General features: G+C 39.2%; 1 protein-coding gene across 3 annotated transcripts; it reads right to left on the bottom strand.

The window, feature by feature from the left end:
* Positions 1–164: 164 nt before the first annotated feature.
* On the bottom strand, positions 165–18,466 carry nprl3 (NPR3-like, GATOR1 complex subunit). 3 transcript variants are annotated; one of them, XM_072676583.1, is made up of 14 exons: positions 17,866–18,466; positions 16,348–16,417; positions 13,366–13,404; positions 12,413–12,545; positions 9,616–9,690; positions 6,245–6,398; positions 5,884–5,965; positions 5,518–5,655; positions 4,531–4,687; positions 3,768–3,874; positions 3,180–3,309; positions 1,258–1,447; positions 980–1,172; positions 165–528 (listed from the first exon to the last, which is right to left on the bottom strand). In XM_072676583.1, the coding sequence occupies exons 1-14, from the start codon at positions 18,050–18,052 to the stop codon at positions 363–365; spliced, it is 1,821 nt and encodes a 606-aa protein (XP_072532684.1). In that variant the 5' UTR covers positions 18,053–18,466; the 3' UTR covers positions 165–362. The 3 variants fall into 3 exon arrangements, with proteins under 3 accessions (XP_072532684.1, XP_072532685.1, XP_072532686.1); XM_072676584.1 differs by lacking the exon at positions 13,366–13,404; XM_072676585.1 differs by lacking the exons at positions 12,413–12,545; positions 13,366–13,404; positions 16,348–16,417; positions 17,866–18,466 and adding an exon at positions 9,969–12,015.
* Positions 18,467–19,132: the final 666 nt, after the last annotated feature.

Raw genomic sequence — 19,132 nt, 5'->3', positions numbered from 1 at the left:
AGATGTTTGGGAAAATCCTGCTTAACTACAGATCTATCGCATCAGGAATCAACCCCAGTCCCCTAGTAGGAAACGCTTGAGTGCAACACTAACTCTCCATTTTACAGCTATCCAACGGCGCACAGCACAGGAGGACGAATGAATAATGTACTTCCATTCATGCATCCATTGAAAGAATGTATGTACAATTTATTGGCCATTGACCCTCATATAGTTACCCTAGTCTTGCAGACATATACATACATTATATATATAAGACTATTTTTAAAGCACTGAGATGATTAGTAATGCTGTGCACTGTGCATCCTGGCAGTATTATCCCTAGCTCCAGTGTTGTGCAGATATGGTGTGTCTCACTCTTGTTACTCTGGTGGGGACTGGAAGAGAGAGATGATGGGGTCCTCATGGTTGGTTACCACTAAAACACTACGGAACTTGTCAAAGAGAGTCTTAAGCTGGGAGCGCCGCATATTCTCGTTGTACATGATTTCCTCAAGGTGGTGATGACCTCTAAAGTAGTGCAGCAACCTGTGGAATATTTTAAACAAAACAAAAGGAATTCTTTAAGTAGACATAATGACTGAAGATCATTGGGGATCAGTTTCTGTACAGAACTTACCGGCCCCAACATGTCGCAGTTTGCACATCTACATCTACAACGCAATGATAGAACATGTAAGCTGGACTAAACAACACTGTATAGGCTTTGGAAAACGCTGGTGTTTCTTAATAAATGCCATTACACTCATTCCCAAAACCAGCCTTACAGACTGATACTGATACCCTTCACTGTTAATCAGAATTATTAGTATGTCCATTATTCTGCATGCATACGGTCCATCATTTTGTGCACTGTTACATCCTTGTTTTAAATACAGAAAGAAACAAACACCAGTCTAACAAGCAATTCTGTTAAAATAACAGCTCTAAAGAAACCACAAAGTCAAAAAGCAAGTTGGTAAAGACTTGTGTCTGGTACCTGGCAAACATGCGGAGATCTTCAGGGTTCTGCGAGGCTGGCACGCTGAGGATGGCCTGCTGCTCATGCTCAGTCAGGCTGGCCAACAGCGTCTCAGTCATCCTCTTGTTGAGTGGAGAGTCTCCTCCTGGCATTAGCTCTGCACTGGAGTTGTCCATGCTGGGGCTGGTCAGTGTCATGTCATCACTGCTGGCTAGAGGCAAAGTGTGAATTAGGCCGATTAGACTTGGCTAGAGGGTCAGAGCATCACCACAAGCATTGGCAGTAAGGGGACGTACTTGGAGAGCCAAAGCTGAGGGCGCTAGGGGTGCTCAGGCTGCGGCCGGTCATGCGGCCTGCCAATAGGGTCTCATCATCCGGTGGACCTGGCTGCTCCTGGCTGGGTGGCACCAACAGACACACATAGGTGTGCAACTGGATCAGCAACCGCCGCTGCAGCACCCACACCACCATCTGGATCAGCTGAGCCTGTCCCAAGAGGTGCACACAGAGAGAGCCCTAGAGTGTTAAACAGTGTGTATCTGGAGATGGTGGAATAGTGAGAGGTCAGGAGATGGAAGTGAGAAACCGTGAAGCTCAAACTCTGCTGCTCCTCCTTTAGAAGAACCTCCAGCAGAACCAGAACAGAGCTGGAAAACAGGCCGATTCCAAAACCCCCAAACTGTTACAGTTACATTCCTGTGCCAGTGTCTGCAGATGAGGAGCTCAAACTTGAGCAAAGGTGAGAGGGAGCAAACAGGAATCCATGCTAGGCTAAAGGCTAATACCAGCCAACACTATCTTTCACCATCTCTTTTCTCGATCAGCCGCTCCCTCCAAAACTACCTGGGCTCCGTCAGCTAAATCAAACTGTGGCAGACCAACAGGGTGGTTAAAACACCATCATCTACTGTAACAGTAGACAGAACATGAAGGCATAACAGTACAATTAATAACTGACACATAGCTGCAAACAGAACTGTATAAATGCTTAATTCTTTCATTGAACAATAAAAAAAAAACTAATCTAAAGATCTTCTAGCCTTGGTAAACTAATCCTACGTGAAATCTTTTCTGATTTACCAGAGCGACTGTGAGATTACACCGTAATTTAATAGTTGCTTAAATAAAAATATGAACCTCAGCAAAATATTACCTGGCTTTAGTCCTTTGGTCCAAATCCCTTTGCTTTCAGTAGTGGTGAGTGTCAGGTTTCTAGAAATTTACATTTACATTTAGGGTATTTAGCAGACGCTCTTCTCCAGAGTGACTTACAAAAGTGCTTTACTATTTACCCAAGAAAAACCTCTGCTAGTTTAAATAGACTAAAATTCAAAGCTCCTCTAATCTTAGACTCTACTAAACACAAGTCAATATGGAGACCATAATACTCTACTCTTCACCCAAGTCCTCTCAGAAGAGGAGGGTCTTCAGTCTGGGTTTGAGGACAGCGAGCGTTGGACTCTGCTGTTCGGACACCCAGGGGAAGTTCGTTCCACCACTTCGGTGCAGGACAGTAAAAAGTCTGGACGCTCGTCTTCCGTGGATCTTAAAGGATGGCGGGTCGAGCCGAGCCGTACTTGAAGCTGGAAGGGCTCTTGGTGCAGATCGGCTTTTGACCATTGCCATCAAGTACGGAGGGGCTGGCTGGTCCAGTCTCGGCTTTGTAGACCAGAGTCAGGGTCTGAATCTGATGACCTGGGCAGCAGCTACAGGAAGCCAGTAAAGAGAGAACGCAGCAGAGGAGGAGCTGAACATAGCTGAACTTAGAAACGTTGAAGACGACCCGTTCTCTGTGTTCTGGATCAGTTGCAGGGGCCTGACCAGCCAGAAGAGAGCTGCAGTGGTCAAGTCTGGAAGTGAAGAGAGACTGAACGAGCACCTGGGCGGGTGGAATTCTCCGGATTTTGTACAGGAGGAATCTGCATGACTGCAAGAAATCATCTGGACATGTGATGGAGGAAAGGACAGTAAATGCAGGGGCTGTCTCAATAGCCCTGGGCCATGTGTCTGGGATTTAGGGCCAGCTTTGCTTTTCAACTGGTTTGGTATCATATCTATTATTTTAGCCAAGATTATGCTTCAGTAGATTTTTAACAACTATATGCAAGTTTCTCACCTCTAGCTTCAAATATTCCCATTTTATTCCCAGTAATTCCAATGGCCAACTTTCCTGGAATATGGCAACCCTAGTCATCCCTCACTCTTGTATAGCACTCACCTCATGTACAGGAGCGTCCAGTGGGTTTCGGAACTCAGACAGAGACACAGGCAGAGAGAACTTGGCTAACATGGATGGCAGGTCGTGACCAGGAAACTGTTGGGCAAACTGCTGGGCCAGTGGAGAGTACCTTGGAGAAGACATGAAACTTAATGTACAGATACCTAGGTAATGAAAACATTGCCCATTTTCTATAAACTTTGTGTGCTTGTGGAATTACGGCTCATAATATATTGTTAGACTGACACGATTTATATATTATCATGTAAACCAGGAATGTGGGTAATAAAGGCCACTGGTGCAATACCTACAATTTTAGATTCATATTCCACTTAGCAGCTACATATTCTTTAATTGATATTTTTGCACTCTTAGTTCAGTAGTAAAATTTTCTATTTTTTAAATGTTATGTGTAAACACGGTCAAGATTGCTACTTAATTTTACATTTTGTTGCAATTATTAATCTACCTTGTAACACGAAGGGGATGAGCAAAAAAGATGCAGCACACAGAGCAAAATATTTTCTGAATGAAAAATAGCACAGGAAGGGATTTCAGAAGTTTGCAGAGGTATTGTTAGGCACTCACAGACAGATGTTGGCATGTGGCGACAGCATGTAGACATTGTTCTCACACAGCGGGTACACAATGATGGCTTTGCCCCAGTACACCAAGTGAGCTGCTATCTGAAACACCTGTGGGGAATGGACAGATTGAAAGCTTTAAAAGTCATGAAATATTCTATTCTATACCACAAATACGCTTCTGGACAGGAAAATTCTTCCAGGAACACTGCTTGAAAGGAAATTAGTATTGTTACTTCAAAAACGCCCGGACCACTGTACACTGTACAGTGACAAAAACGTGCACCTTTACCTTTACCTTTACCACTAGGTGGCAGTATGAGACTGATCACTGTAAAGGCATTACGAGCCTCAGTAACTCCGAAAATGTAAAACGTACTTTTTGTCCTTTTTTGTAAGTAATTGACATAAGAAGTAATGTTAAAAATTATAATCCATATTAAGTGAAATAATCAGGAGCTTTGTAAATGCACTATGAGACTGATCATTACAGTTTCAGGATGTGGGGTTTTCAGGATGTGGGGTTTTCTAAATAAGTCTCATTCAGTGATTTACAATGTAAAAAATCATATTAACTAAAAATCCACAATTAAAACAAATATTAAAATTAAAAAAAAATTAAAAAATATTAAATTTCATTTAAATTATGGGGTACTAAGAAGAACTACAGGCTTCCAGTTTCCAAACTTCTCGATTCAGCCCATCTGGACGGAGCCTGGGATGAACCAGGTAGGGGCTAAGGGTCTTGCAGTAATGTACCCAGTCACCTGCAGGAGGGCCAGGTCGGCATCCTGCGCCAGCTGCTGCAGGTTCTTCATGGCCGAACAGACTTTGATGAGTCGGACCAGAGCAGGAGAGCAGTCGAGAGGGAGCTGAGCCAGCTGGGCCTTTTCACTGTCCAGCAGCAGTAGGGCATGGTACGGCCTGCAGGGACAACAGCCACATTTACACGCTACACATGATCATACGAAACGGTTTCAAAGAGACGCAGGCAAGATCACGGCAATACCATTTTATAAGGCTTTGATGCAGAAACTGAATACAGAGTAGTGAGTGCTGTCCTAATTCATACAAGGAGAATAATGTTAGAATTTACGATTAACAGAAACTGAACAGGACTGGGATAAGTAACAGTAAACGTGGACTGGCTGTGATGTAACAGAAGAGTGTAAAAGTATATTTCTAAAGTATCTTCATTCATATATATAAGCACACGCAATTATCTTCTGTAGTAATGCTCAGTGTTTTTGCTGCTTTCTTAACGTGTGAGGACGTGTTGTCAGTGAGCTCACCCTGACTGGCTGTAAAAGCAACTATGGTAGAACAAGGCCTCTGTTAACAAACTGCTTTAAAATAAGACACACAAAACTCACGAGCCAGAAGAGCCAGAGTTTCACGAAGTCTTCTGAATATTAGCACAGCTGTCGCCGAACATACTTTATGAAATCTCCCCAATCTGCTGTGACTTTTTGTTTGATGTCTAATTGCTTTGGGAACCAAAGGAACCGAAGTCGACGCTAACAGTCTTTAATTTGTTGTTATTTTGCTTGTCTAAAAATGAAAAATAACATTCAAATTCACATTTCTACAGACATGATTCTCTGTATTGAATCGGAGGAGTCAGAAATGAAGAATTTGAAACTGTGCTTTAGAAGACTTGACAACCACCATCACTGAGAGCAGATACAGACTCTGACCACAAGAGGAGCCATCTGAACAGCCTGCCTCTGCAGAGCATAGAGAAATTCTCTCACCGAATGGCCTTGAGGCTGCGCTCCAGGGCCTCTGGAGGGATGTGGTTTCCTCCCACGCGGTGGATCTTGTGGGGCAGGCAGAAGCTGACCTCCAGCCAGTTGTTAATGTGAAGTCGCACCACTCCAGTCGTGCAGAGACTGCAGATGAAGCACTCTCACATGATTAAAGTCACACAAAAAAAATTATATATATATATATATATATATATATATATATATATATATATATATATATATATATATATATATGTCCATATACAACTGTCCAGCTCACAAATGTACTTAAATCTACACACGTACTCAAATTACACAAACTCACAAATTCTAGGAAGAGGGGCATCTCGAAGGCTCTGGAAGAACACTCACCTATCATAGGCTTCCTTTAGGTCTCTTGCCAGTTTGCATTTGGGCAGTATGTGTCGAAAGGGTGATTGAGGAGTGCCATCCGCTGTAATTATAACCACACCTTTGTGAAATGGTTTACACTTTGTTAAAATGTCTGTGTGTGTAATTATTCACATGCATTTGTAAATAAAAATATCTAAACCTTTTTTTAAATATATTTTGTTTTTGGAGTATCTCTCTAAAATGTCTACAACATAGATGTTCAGCTACACTAGAAAACTTCCACACTGGATAAATAAACAGCTTTAACAGGAGAGTGAGCGATGGATAAGGACACAGAGTGCGTCTGACCTGGCAGATTGTGTTTGCGGGAAGAACTTACTCTCTGTCAGGGTAGTGACCTCATCTTGCATGGCCAGCATAAGCTTGGCTTCTCTGGTGAGATACTGGCAGCGGCGCTCCTCGTGCTGCAGGGCTATGGCGATCCGCCGGGATAGGTTATGCATGCAGCTGATCACTGAGGAGTCTGCATTTGCCTACGTGGGGAGAGTGTGTTTGTGTCCATATTTAATTCCACAAATATCTGCTAATTGTTTACTGCGCTGTAAACAAATATGATGGTATATATTATGCTGCAGATATGCTTGTGCAGGACTGAAAAAACAGAACAAAGATTTGATGAAAAAAAATCAGCTTGAAAAGGCTGCTGTAATCTTAGCAAATGAAATCCTTTTAAATGTAGTCTAAATAAAAGTATTAATAATATTTATAATATTAGTATTTTAGGATTTATTAATACCTTATTGAATAATAAGGAATTTAGTTCCGGAAGTAATAAATAATGTAGCTTTTGTCAAGAAATGCAGCACAAAACAAGCAAAATGATATTAAGACAACATCATGAGTAGATTAACTTACTTACAACAAGTAAAGGTAAGTTAGAAATTAGTTAATACTCCTTTTTTCAACAGTCTAAAAGCTACTTGCTAAGATAACTGTAGTGCATTCGTATATGGTGATGATAGATTAAAGTAATATAGTTATAATTAAGCAAAATATGATAATTACAGATCTGTTATAATGTGGCATTAGTAATATACACAAACAAGAGACACCCAATCAAATGGTCCACTAATTAATAGATGGTTATTCTGTTAATCGCTTTAATCAGCTCACATATGTATTAGTTTAATACATTTATTCAATTGAATGTTTAAGTGCTAAAACAGTCAAATATGTATGCAATATATAACTTTATTCATTCATTTATTTATGTACACAACCACAGCTGATGACTACATTCAGGGTTTCCATGCATACTGGAGAATTTTGGAAACTTTGGAGACTATTTTCCAGTCATTGGAAACTTCTTAAAATAATTTAAGTGACATCCTGGAAAAGTTGAGCGTGCATATTTTAGCTGCTAATGCCCTATTAATGGATGTTTACCCTGTTTTCTAAAGGACAGATACCTTGACATCCTATCTTACAGTGTTTAATGTTACAAACAGATAACTTGACTTACTCTCTGTAATGCCACTGTTGAACTCTGAAGGCATACGCAAGGTGTTTACTCAGAAAATTCCCTAAACTAGGTCCCTCTATGCTTACATACTACTAAATACAGAAGTATCTGTATCTCTCTACAAAAATAACACTACACAGTCCATCTTTGAAACCAATAAGCCTCACATTTGGAAAAAGTTGTACATATAATACTAGGTACTGAATAATACAGCCAGTATTACGGCATGTGTAAGGTGTTTAAATTGGGAGGCTTAAATGCACTCATTGTAGCATGCTGTCATGTATGTCCTTGAAAATCCTGGAAAAAGACTGGGAACCCTCTTACATTCATCCTAAATGCATAAATACATGATTAAAGCACCCCTGTTGGAAGAAATTATTTGGCTAAATATGGGGTACTTTTGCAGAGTCAGGGTGGGCATGGTGCCTCAGGGAGGTGCAGGGGAGCTGGAGGTGTTAGGGAGGGGGGCATACAGGCCCCTGATACAGGCATGACTGTGCGCTTTGCACAGCTGAGGGAGCTGACTAAGCACTTTGTTCTGCTGAGTCACGGTGGCCCGGGGGCGAGGGTGAGGGTGGGTCAACCTGACTAAGCAGACATCTTAGCTCTGCCCACTACTCTGCCTGTCTGATAGACAGCATGCTAGGGGCTTATCAGAGCCCACTCCCTTTCTGGGAAGTGGCTCAGCGAACTTTACAAACAGCTGATTAGCTTTATCCTATGAGGCAAACCTAACTACAGGATTTATCAAACTATTAAAACAGACATTATTCTACTTTATTTAATATGTTCTAATGTTTTGCCTTGCAGACCTGCTTTGTATGATCACATTTAACTTCAAAACGTTTAAACTTTCAAAAATGCTCACTAATAAATGAGCTTATTTTCTTTGTTCTTTTTAAGAAACTGACATTAAATAGGAAGCTGTTTAGATTATGACATATTTAAAACTCAAGAACCAATTGTACCATACATTATTGTAATGGTTCCAAAAACGAATAAAACCCAATAATGTAATAACTTGCCTGTCTTTCTCGTTAATGAATTATCATTTTTAACAATAATGCAATACCATATTTATTTCCGGATGATCATTTGTTATACCTCATACATATGTTTTGCTATATTTCTGGGAATTATTGTGAAATTATTACAATATTACATGATACACGGATAAACCTTGGTGTTAACACTCACACAAACAGCTTTGGAGATGCTAATTTGACAAACTTTTAACATTTGTTTAGAAAAGAGTAGACATACTCTGACTCATTTCATTTTAATAAGCTAGTGGTAATTCTGTAATATGCTTATAAAAAATATATATTGAAGCAAGTGACACGGCCAGGGATCATTACATGTTATGAAATAACACAATTATATTATTACAAACCCCTGTTCAAGTATAAAATTGGAAATAATACTTTTAAGGATTGCTAAGAAGTGTGGCACATATGCAGAGTCATGTTTGTGTGCCCCTGAAACAAACCTAAATAACGCAACACATTTACTGTATTTTTTATTTTTGCAGTATGTATTTAGAAATTATGCAACAGCGTGTCTCTGCAGAGTATATGATATGTTATCAGCAAAACATAATAATTTTACCAGGGGCCCCAAAACCTTTCCATAGACTGTGTATATAATGTGTGTGTGTCACACAAACTATAAATATTTTTTACAGAAGCATGTGCCTATGTCTGTAAGACTTACAGTAAAAAAATACAGTAAAGTGTAATTGTGAATTCAGATTTTGTCATTTTCAGTAAAATTATTTCATTTATTTTGGTTAGAAGAACACAGGTTTGGGTGCTGATTTTCTCAGTGAACTTCAAACACTGTACGGATTTGTTCAGTTTCACCAGCAGCTCCCCTGATTTACTTTAATGGACTGATAAACTAGATGTGGTAGGGAACCAAGGAATTCTGGCCTTCCCCAAAGAGTTGGTTAAGCCACATTAATAAAAATAACAATGTTACAATAACAATATTATCTGTTTTTAATATAGTGTTCTCGGAATTCTAATATGAGTTCTGAGCAAATAAACTCCTACTGCTTTGATAAATAATTTACTTTTGCTCAGATGTCCAAATCTGCATAGCACTGTAATTTCTTCCCTAAAGGCAAACCTGAGAATTAGATCACATTATATACGAATGCTCTACAAAACTGCAGTTCACAAAAGGCAAAGGAATGCAACACGTTATTGAAAAACTGGTCTCACCCTTAAAGCAAATACAACGCTGAACAGAATCATGGTAGGCATTTCTCTTTTGGGTGAAGGATCCGCCTTGGAGACCTATGAAACATGTTATGAATTCACTAAGCTTTCCACAAACTTTCAATTTCAAATGTTTTCATATTCTCTCAATCTATATATACACTCACACACACACACACATATATATATATATATATATATATATATATATATATGAAAGAGAGAGAGACAAAATGAGAAATCAAATCCAGGAAATCACACTGTAGGATTTTTTTAAAGAATGTATTTGTAAATTATGGTGGAAAAATAAGTATTTGGTCAACAACAAAAGTTTAACTTAATACTTTGTATATAACCTTTGTTGGCAATGACAGAGGTCAGACGTTTCCTGTAAGTCTTCACCAAGTTTGCACAGACTGTAGCTGGTATTTTGGCCCATTCCTCCATGCAGATCTCCTCTAGATCAGAGATGTTTTGGGGCTGTCGCTGGCCAACACAGACTTTCAACTCACTCCACTAATGTTCTATGGGGTTGAGGTCTGGAGACTGGCTAGGCCACTCCTGGACTATGAAATGCTTTTTACAGAGCCACTCCTTCGTTGCCCCAGCAGTGTGCTTGGGATCATTGTCATGCTGGAAGACCCAGCCACGTTCTTCAGTGCTCTTACTGATGGAAGGAGGTTCAGGCTTAAAATCTCACTATACATGATATTCTTCCCTAAACACGGACCAGTCGTCCTGTCCCCTTTGCAGAAAAACAGCCCTAAAGCATGATGCTTCCACCCCCATGCTTCACAGTAGGTATGGTGTTCTTGTGATGCAGCTCAGCATTCTTCTTCCTCCAAACACAACGAGTTGAGTTTTTACCAAAAAGTTCTGTTCTGGTTTCATCTGACCACATGATATTCTCCCAATCCTCTTCTGGATCATCCATATACTCTCTGGAAAACTTCAGACGGGCCTGGACCTGTACTGGCTTAAGCAGGGGGACACGCCTGGCACTGCAGAATCTGAGCCCTTCTTGGCGTAGTGTGTTACTGATGGTAGCCTTTGTTACCTTGGTCCTAGCTCTCTGCAGGTCATTCATCAGGTCCCTCCGTGTAGGTCTGGGATTTCTGTTCACCGTTCTCATGATCATTTTGACCCCACAGGAGGAGATCTTGTGTGGGGCCCCAGATCGAGGGAGATTATCAGTGGCTCCCCACCTCAAACTTAACCCCATCAAGAAAGAGCTGCTGTACATCCCGGGAACTGCTGGACCTAAAAACGATCTTGCCATCTCCTTTGAGAAATCACTGGTCACTCCTTCTACAGAAGCTTGAAGCCTTGGTATAGTCATGGATGATCTGTTATCGTTCCATCGTTAAGATCCACGGAAGACGAGCGTCCAGACTTTTTACTGTCCTCAACCGAAGTGGTGGAACGAACTTCCCCTGGGTGTCCGAACAGCAGAGTCCAACGCTCGCTGTCCTCAAACCCAGACTGAAGACCTTCCTCTTCCGAGAGTACTTGGGCGAATAGCAGAGTGGTCACCTTACTGACTTGTGTTTAGTAGAGTCTAAACTTAGAGGTATCTTTGAATTATTAGTCTATTTAAACTAGCAGAGGTTTGTCTTGGGTAAATAGTAAAGCACTTTTGTAAGTTGCTCTGAAGAAGAATTTCAATCTCTAAATTTACATATGCATTTGTGAGGGTTTCATATTCTCAAAAAATGTGTAATAAGAAAAAGAGAACCAAAAAGTTGTGTGACAATTTAATTTAGAGAAGATATGTCATCCATGCAAAACTAAAAATAACTGTCCAATAAAAACATATTAACTATTTGTGATATCTTTAGCAGCTAACAAGTTATTTATATTTAAACCAATATAACCCAGAGTCTTAAAGTCTTAAAATATTTTTATATATAGTAAATTGTTCCCTAAGTTCCTTGAATCGCAGTGTTAAGACATTTTAGCTTAAATAAAGGATATTTAAATTTAACATGACAGAACCTCATCAAGCCTGGATGCGTATAGTTTAATTTATCCCAATTGCCAACAAAAACAAACTAAATGGGCAACGAATTGTTTAATTTCCCTCTCAGTAAATGAAAATATTTGGGTTGTTTTCTTTCAAGATCTGAAACAAATCAAATATTCAAAAATAAATTAGAAGGGACAAAGACTTTCACAGGATTTGACCATGTATACTGGGAGAATCATGTTTTATATAAAGAAGTGCTTGGTTCAATTCGCTTGTAAAACACCAAACTATCTACAGGTTGCATCTTCCCTCTACTCTGAACGACCAGATGTTGCAAACTACCCACAAAGTCAAAGGGTAAGAACTGCATCACTAGGGGGCATTACTTTCACAAGAGTACTAGGATAGAATTATAAAAAAAAAAAGCAAAATATTTTTTGGTTCAAATTAATTGTGGTTATCTGCAAAATGAATTTTAGAAAAGTGGGAAAATCAATTACATAAATTACTTTTATTTTCAAAAAAAATCCTCAAAGAAGAGAAAGTGAAAAAATAAGTAGTGAGGCAATTATAAATGTTTATCATAAGTATATTATTAATATAAATTCATATAGTTTATCATTTGCAAAAAGCAGCAAAGATCAGTAATCTCTATGCAACAATATTTATTTCACATTAATCACTTTTAGTGGCTGACCACCAATCAATATTCTCTCAACCAGTAGGTGGAGCTCCAAGCTGAAAGTTCTTCTAGTCTAGTCTGCCACTGCTCTTATAGCCTCTTTAGAGCCTTTATTACCCATTACACTGGCCACTCTATCTTCAGTCTCTCACCTGAATAGTGTGGGGGGGCTGCAGAAGAGTAGGATGGCCAACGAAGCGAACATTGTCAATCTTCAGTTCAAACTTTTTGCCGCACATGTCCGACTTGGTGGCGAGGATGGTGGCAAGAATAATATCAGAGAATCTTTAAGGAGGGAATAAAGGAATCAAGCAATGAGAGAACAGTAAACCACCCAACACAGGAGAGAACCTTTAATTACCTTCCCAGTCAATTAGCGGATTCTGATTGGCTTACGAGAGCTAAAGCTAATGAACACTAGGGTTTCTGCAGTCAGACTCCTTATAGGGAATGAACAGAGGATGGGCGGGAAAAAGGCAAATGATTTCAGCTATGCCTGACTGATTAACTGACCTCAGAACGAGAGGAACTCAAAGAAGTGCTTGGCAGAGGACAGTCTCAGAGAGAAGCAATTTTCAGATGTAGGTGACAGACTCATGCTTGCTCTGCTCATGCCCTAGACTAGACCATCCACTCAATTTAAGGCATTAATTAATTAAGAGGTGAGTCAAACCCAAAGAAAGGCCCGATGGTGCAAAAAAGGACAGTGGACTCATTCAGACCTGTAGTCTGGCTCAGTGGTGAGATTGTTGCAGCACGAGAAATTAAAAGGAACCAAAGATTGTGAGATGTTGTTGAGTACTGGGTAAGTTGCGTTTTGTGAGTGTTGATTTCCCATAAAACATCTTGATTACTGGAATATTCCATTTTCACAACAATTTTTTTCTTTCTCACCTCAAATTACAATAAAATTTGTACAATTATTCTTAATGGAAACTTACACTATACATCATGATTTCTGGAATTAGAATTGGGCAGGATATGTCTTGAAAACAAGACATATGCAACGACTTGTGCATCTGAGTAAGAAAAGGGACCGGAAAGGAAAAGAAAAACAGGGTGTACTAGAAAAAAGGAGAGGTGTTTCAGAAGGATTTTTTCTTACCCTGCTACCAACTGTTCATCAGTTAGTGGAGTTTGTTCTCTGAAATGGGAATATAGCAATAAACAAAGAAATAAAGGAAACAAAAAAGAAAAATGCAGCAGGTTGACAGAATGCACAAAATAAGAAAGTTAAAAATAAAATGAAAAGAGCAAAATCACTGAAGAGTGAGGGGAGTTAACATGAAGAAACAGACTTTTCTGTTCTTGTTTCACTAGGTCCATTTACTTAATTTACTATATATTTTTAGGAAAAATTATAAATTTTCGCTTTGCCAATCAACTTCTAATATATGTATTATAATTACCATATACAAAACTTTACGACCACCTGCCTAACCCGCTGTCCGTCCTAGAAAGGTTGGAATCACAGGAACTCTATCGTGGTTCAAATCATATTTAACGCTATGAGTTTGTAAAGATTACAAATTACATAAAAGTAAGATATGGAGTTCCGCAAGGCTCAATTTTAGGACCGCTATTATTTACATTATACATGTTAGCACTGGGCTCAGTTATAAGCAGACATGGCGTTAAAGCCAAACCGGACTATAAAGTTAGATTACAGAAAATGGAGGACTGTGTAAAGGATATAAAACTCTGGATGTCACATAACTTCCTTCTCCTCAACAGTGACAAAACCCAGGTTCTCCTTTTAGGTCCAAAAGACACTAGAAATAAACTATCAGACTTAATGTTAGACTTGGCTGATGCTTCCATTATTCCTGGTCTAGCAGCTAAAAATCTTGGCGTCATATTCGACTCAGATTTATCATTTGAGCAACATATAGCTAATATTAGTAGAACAGCCTTTATGCAGCTTAGGAACATCTCCAAACTAAGAAACTCCTTATCTCTACAGGACGCAGAAAAGCTAGTACACACTTTTATTACCTTATTATAAGGCTCAAACCTCTATTAACATATAAGGCCCTACATGGTCTCGCTCCTGAATACCTGCGGGATCTTATTACTGATTATGAACCATCAAGACTACTTAGATCTCAGGGTGCTGGCCTCTTACTCGTTCCCAAAATTCAAAAACCTCAGCAGGGGGAAGAGCCTTTTCTTATAAAGCCCCCCAACTCTGGAATAACCTTCCAGATAATGTTGGGGACTCAGACACAATCTCAATCTTTAAATCTAAGCTGAAAACTTATATGTTAAGTTAAGCTTTTGGTAATTAATGTTTCCCCTTAGATAAAGGTTGCAGGTCCAGGGGTTCGAGGACACAGGGAATTGTAGTACACTGAGATGCTGGAGCTGTCGTCTCGCTGCTTACACACGATCACTCAGGTTTGTGGACGGTGGAGCAGTTAGATGCAGGCGTTTTCAGGGAGCTCCCGTGTCTGTGTTACCTTCTGGCTCTCTCCTTTTAATTAGACTGTTATAGTCAGACCTGCCAGAGTCGTCAGACACACTCTGATACTGCTCAACATTCTCTGCCCTCCATTAAATCCAATCATAACTAACTCTGTCTCTTTACCTTCTCCCAGTAAATGACCGTCCACTCATCCAGCGCGACCTGCTGGGGTCCCCTCTACCTGTGTCAGACCAGCTGCCACCCACCTACCACTGCTACCTGCCAAATGACCATGTTAAAACCTAAATGGACTCTTAACTATCAGCCACTATTAACCATCATTACTCGCGTTACTCTGACCATCACTTGTATGACTATATTAAGTTATACTACACCACAATTATAATAGATTTATTAAGAATATGTTGCACACCTAAGCAGTACAACACTATAGGTGGTTCGGTAACTTTTATCAATAATTTATAAATAGTGGAGGACGGGTCGGGTCCCCTTGTGAGTCTTGGTTCCTCCCAAGGTTTCTTCCTCCAGCTCTGAGGGAGGTTCTCCTGCACGGTGGTCTCTGGCTGCTCTCTGGGGGGTTTAGGTTTTTATAGCTTCTTATGTTGTTGATTTCTCGTCTTTTTACTGACTGTGTAAATCTGCTTTGTAACGACACCAGTTACACAAATAAATTAGATTTGATTCACCTGTACAAACTCTGGATTAGGAGTCATCAGAGATGATAAATATCATAAATGCAAACACAACAGGTCTCAAGTACTGCAAGTTGATAGGACAAGCCCCCATGGATTGGACCAGTCCTATATGCTAATGGCAGTAGTTTGGTAGAGGAGGAATAACTGTCTGTGTATTGAGTGTTTTTCACTCAATATTATTTATTTTCCTGGGTTTATCCTAAACTCTAGCATGTTTTGCTCTGTATGCAAGTACACAAGAAAAAATTACCATGAGATAAACTTGTTCATTTTGTGCATGTTTGGTAGTAAAGTATTTATAATGCAGGTATTAAGTTAAGATAGCTGATTCTACTAAAGAAACCACTCAGGGAAAGATTCTTTTTTCAGATTCAATTTCATTCTAAATTTTCTTTAGCAAATCTGTAATTTGACAGTTTTAAACTGTACAAAGGAATGGACGAAAGAGAAGCCACTAACAATGCAAATTCCTATTTAATAGACTCTGATTTATAATGAAGGAATGCTATGAAACACAGGAAGAATTTTGAAATGTAAAATGTGTGAAGTAAACTTTGTTGAACTCTGGCTCTATAAGATCGGCACTGATGTACCTCAGTGTTAAAATTAAGATTTCCCACCAGCTGTCCCTCAACAAAGTCCACACAAAACAATGTCCCTTCATGCCATGTACACACTACATGACTTTTAAAATGGTCATATCGCTCTTCTGTCCACACTACAATGACTGTTTTGTGATCAGGGATGTTTACGTGTTTAGGATTAGGGTGAACCAGCAAAAAAGTGAATGCCAATTTGCCTCTGATCTGGGACAAAATACAAACAATACAAAACAATTTTGGTTAAAAAAAAAAATCAGTATCATTTTACAGTTGTATCATCTCTGATAAAACATAAAGCACATCACAACACTACTACCACTGTACTGCCGAACCAGGAGTATTTTTCACTCTTTCCAAAGCAATACCTTGAGTCTCCATCTGAGTCATCTGTGACGTCACCTGCGGTGCTCAGCACATATGGACTCCGCTGTTTTGCTTCAAAACACAATATAAATCACTAGATTAGAACATATTAATGAATCTTAATTTGAACATTTTTTTTTTTTTTTTACTTTTAAAACGTTGTTCCAACAATCAGCAGCCATGTGCTCCTCTAAACAGCTGCCGAGCACTGTAATCATTAACATAACTGATGCCCACAGATCAGGAAGAAACTAAAAGTGTAATTAAAAAATGTCAGTTGGTAAAGGTAAAGGTAACAGTAAAGGTGGAGGTCTGGTGGAGGTCAGCTTGAGGTCTGGAAGACCAAGACAAAATTAAAAAAGAATTCCTCGTAGGACTGTTAGAACGACAAGTCAAAACCCCTGACTGACTGAAAAAGACGATGTAGCACACTCTGAAGCTGTGGTGCACTGTTCCACTGTGCAGCAACACAAGCAGAAATATGACTTTCAATAAAGAGTTGTCAGAAAAAACTTTCCTGTGTCCTCGCAAGGGCTGCCAAATTCCGGAAATTTTCAAAGATGCGAAATTTACCATGGGATTTAATGGGACTTAATGGGAATAAAATGGGAATATTTGAAGCTAGAGGTGAGAAACTTGCATATAGTTGTTAAAAATCTACTGAAGCATAATCTTGGCTAAAATAATTAGATATGATACCAAACCAGTTGAAAAGCAAAGTCACACACTGCAGGGCTATTGAGACACAGCCCCTGCATTTACTGTCCTTTCCTCCATCACATGTACATCACATGTCCAGATGATTTCTAGAAACCTGACACTCACCACTACTGAAAACACACATTTGGACCAAAGAACTTCCTACAGTCAGGTAATATTTAGCTGAGGTTCATATTTTTATTGACAGTAAAAGCACTGAAACATTTCAGCAACTATTAAATGAAGGTGTAATCATTATTGTTATATTTTTCTTTATTTGTATTGTTATGCCTTCATGTCTGCTGCTGACAAAAAAAAATGGCACATTAATGATAGTGTATGATATAGTTCCTTTATTTTATTATAATTATCCAATATTTCCTATTAATTCCAATAATTTCCCCTAAATTTCTAAGATTCAATGGCAGGTTTACATTTTGGATCACTTCCAAAGTTCCCGAGCTAAAGTTCCAATGGAAAAATACAGTTTGTTTTACAGGAAATTGCAAACCTAGTCCTCCCCACACAATGTAGTGTCAGATGCATTCAAATAACTAGCTAAACACACCTGGTGCATTTTGGAAACAAGGCCTGAATACTGAGAACATCAGTACAGAACAGTGAGACCTGCTGAGGGTGCTGCTAACTGCTGATCATGCAGGGTGTCTAAATGTCTGGGGCATTTTATTGCATTTTAAATAAATAAAAAAGTAATCCTGTTTAAAATATGAATCAAAAAGCATATTTAATTTAATCATGCTTAAGTAACAGAGCAAGGAATATCTGCATTCTATCACGAGTATGAATTCAGACAGTCTTACTTGTAGCTGATGATGTGTTTGCAGACACCCGCAGGAACGGATACCTGAAGAGTAGCTTGTTTCCTCTGCTGCCTGAACTAACCAAAATTACACTTATAGGACTGTTTTTTTCTCCGTTTTTATGGAGGATGGTGTCTGTCTGTCTGGTTGACCTGAGGTTTACATCTAATGAGAATTGCCTGGACATATTATTTAATTAAAGGATCATTTCTTTTAAGGAAGCGAGGCGTTTTCACTAGCTAGCTATTCTAACCAGGTTCTACCGTTATCTACTATCCATCTCCCAGTCCACTATTAGAAATAATTCGAAGGCTTTGAGTATAAACAGGCAACTGAAACCCAGATCACGTCCAGTTTTCTGTAAAAGGAAAACCCCCAGTTGAAGCCCGCTATGTCCAGCAGCTAACGAGATAGCGCGGCATAATCGTGTGCCTGATAAGCCGCCAAACCATACCTCGGTGAAATTAGCTAGCACTAGTTAACTATCAATTATTTGTATTCACGTTTAGTATCGACTAGTTTAAAAAAAGAGCTTTTGTGCGATATTTGTCAAGGAAGTGGTGCTACCATGCGCTATTTACTAGCATTAGCTTGGCTCAATGTTTTGAGTCACACTGTTCCTTGACGTAGGATCACAGAAACTAGATATATGGTTCCGCTCTACACTTTTCAGTGCATCCAGACGTACTTAGACGTCCAGACGTAAGCTTATTCGTCTAATGCATGGGACCATCGTTCAAATGTGCTCATAGGTTTCCAGTCCAGTGTGGTTAAAGGTTGCAACACATGAAAGAAAAGTTTGTTGACAAATGATATAACATTATTTATAGATAGAAAAACAAAAACAATTCCCAGAGTACTTTTTAGTACTTTCTCAAAACTTACTAAAATTACTAAGATTCCAGCTTCTTTAACCATTGAATAATAAAATAGAAAATATTACAAAACAAATCCAACCCACCTTATTAAATCAAGCAAGTCAAGTCAGATTTACTTGTATAACTGTTGTCGTCACAAAGCAGCTTTACATAAATAGTGATTAATAAAAGACAGAGACAAAGAAGAAAGAAGAAAATAACGTAAGACATGAAGGATCAAAGACCCACAGTGAGCAGCCAACAGCGACAGTGGCAAGGAGAACCTCCCTCAGAGCTGGAGGAAGAAACCTTGGGAGGAACCAAGACTCACAAGGGGGACCCGACCCATCCTCCTCTGGTGAAAACTATTTAAACATTAATGATAAACATTACCAAACCAGATACAACAG

Source organism: Salminus brasiliensis, chromosome 3, assembly GCF_030463535.1.
Source record: "Salminus brasiliensis chromosome 3, fSalBra1.hap2, whole genome shotgun sequence".
NCBI lineage: Eukaryota > Metazoa > Chordata > Actinopteri > Characiformes > Bryconidae > Salminus > Salminus brasiliensis.
The sequence above is the reverse complement of the archived record's forward strand: the minus strand, read 5'-3'. Positions and strand labels throughout refer to the sequence as shown.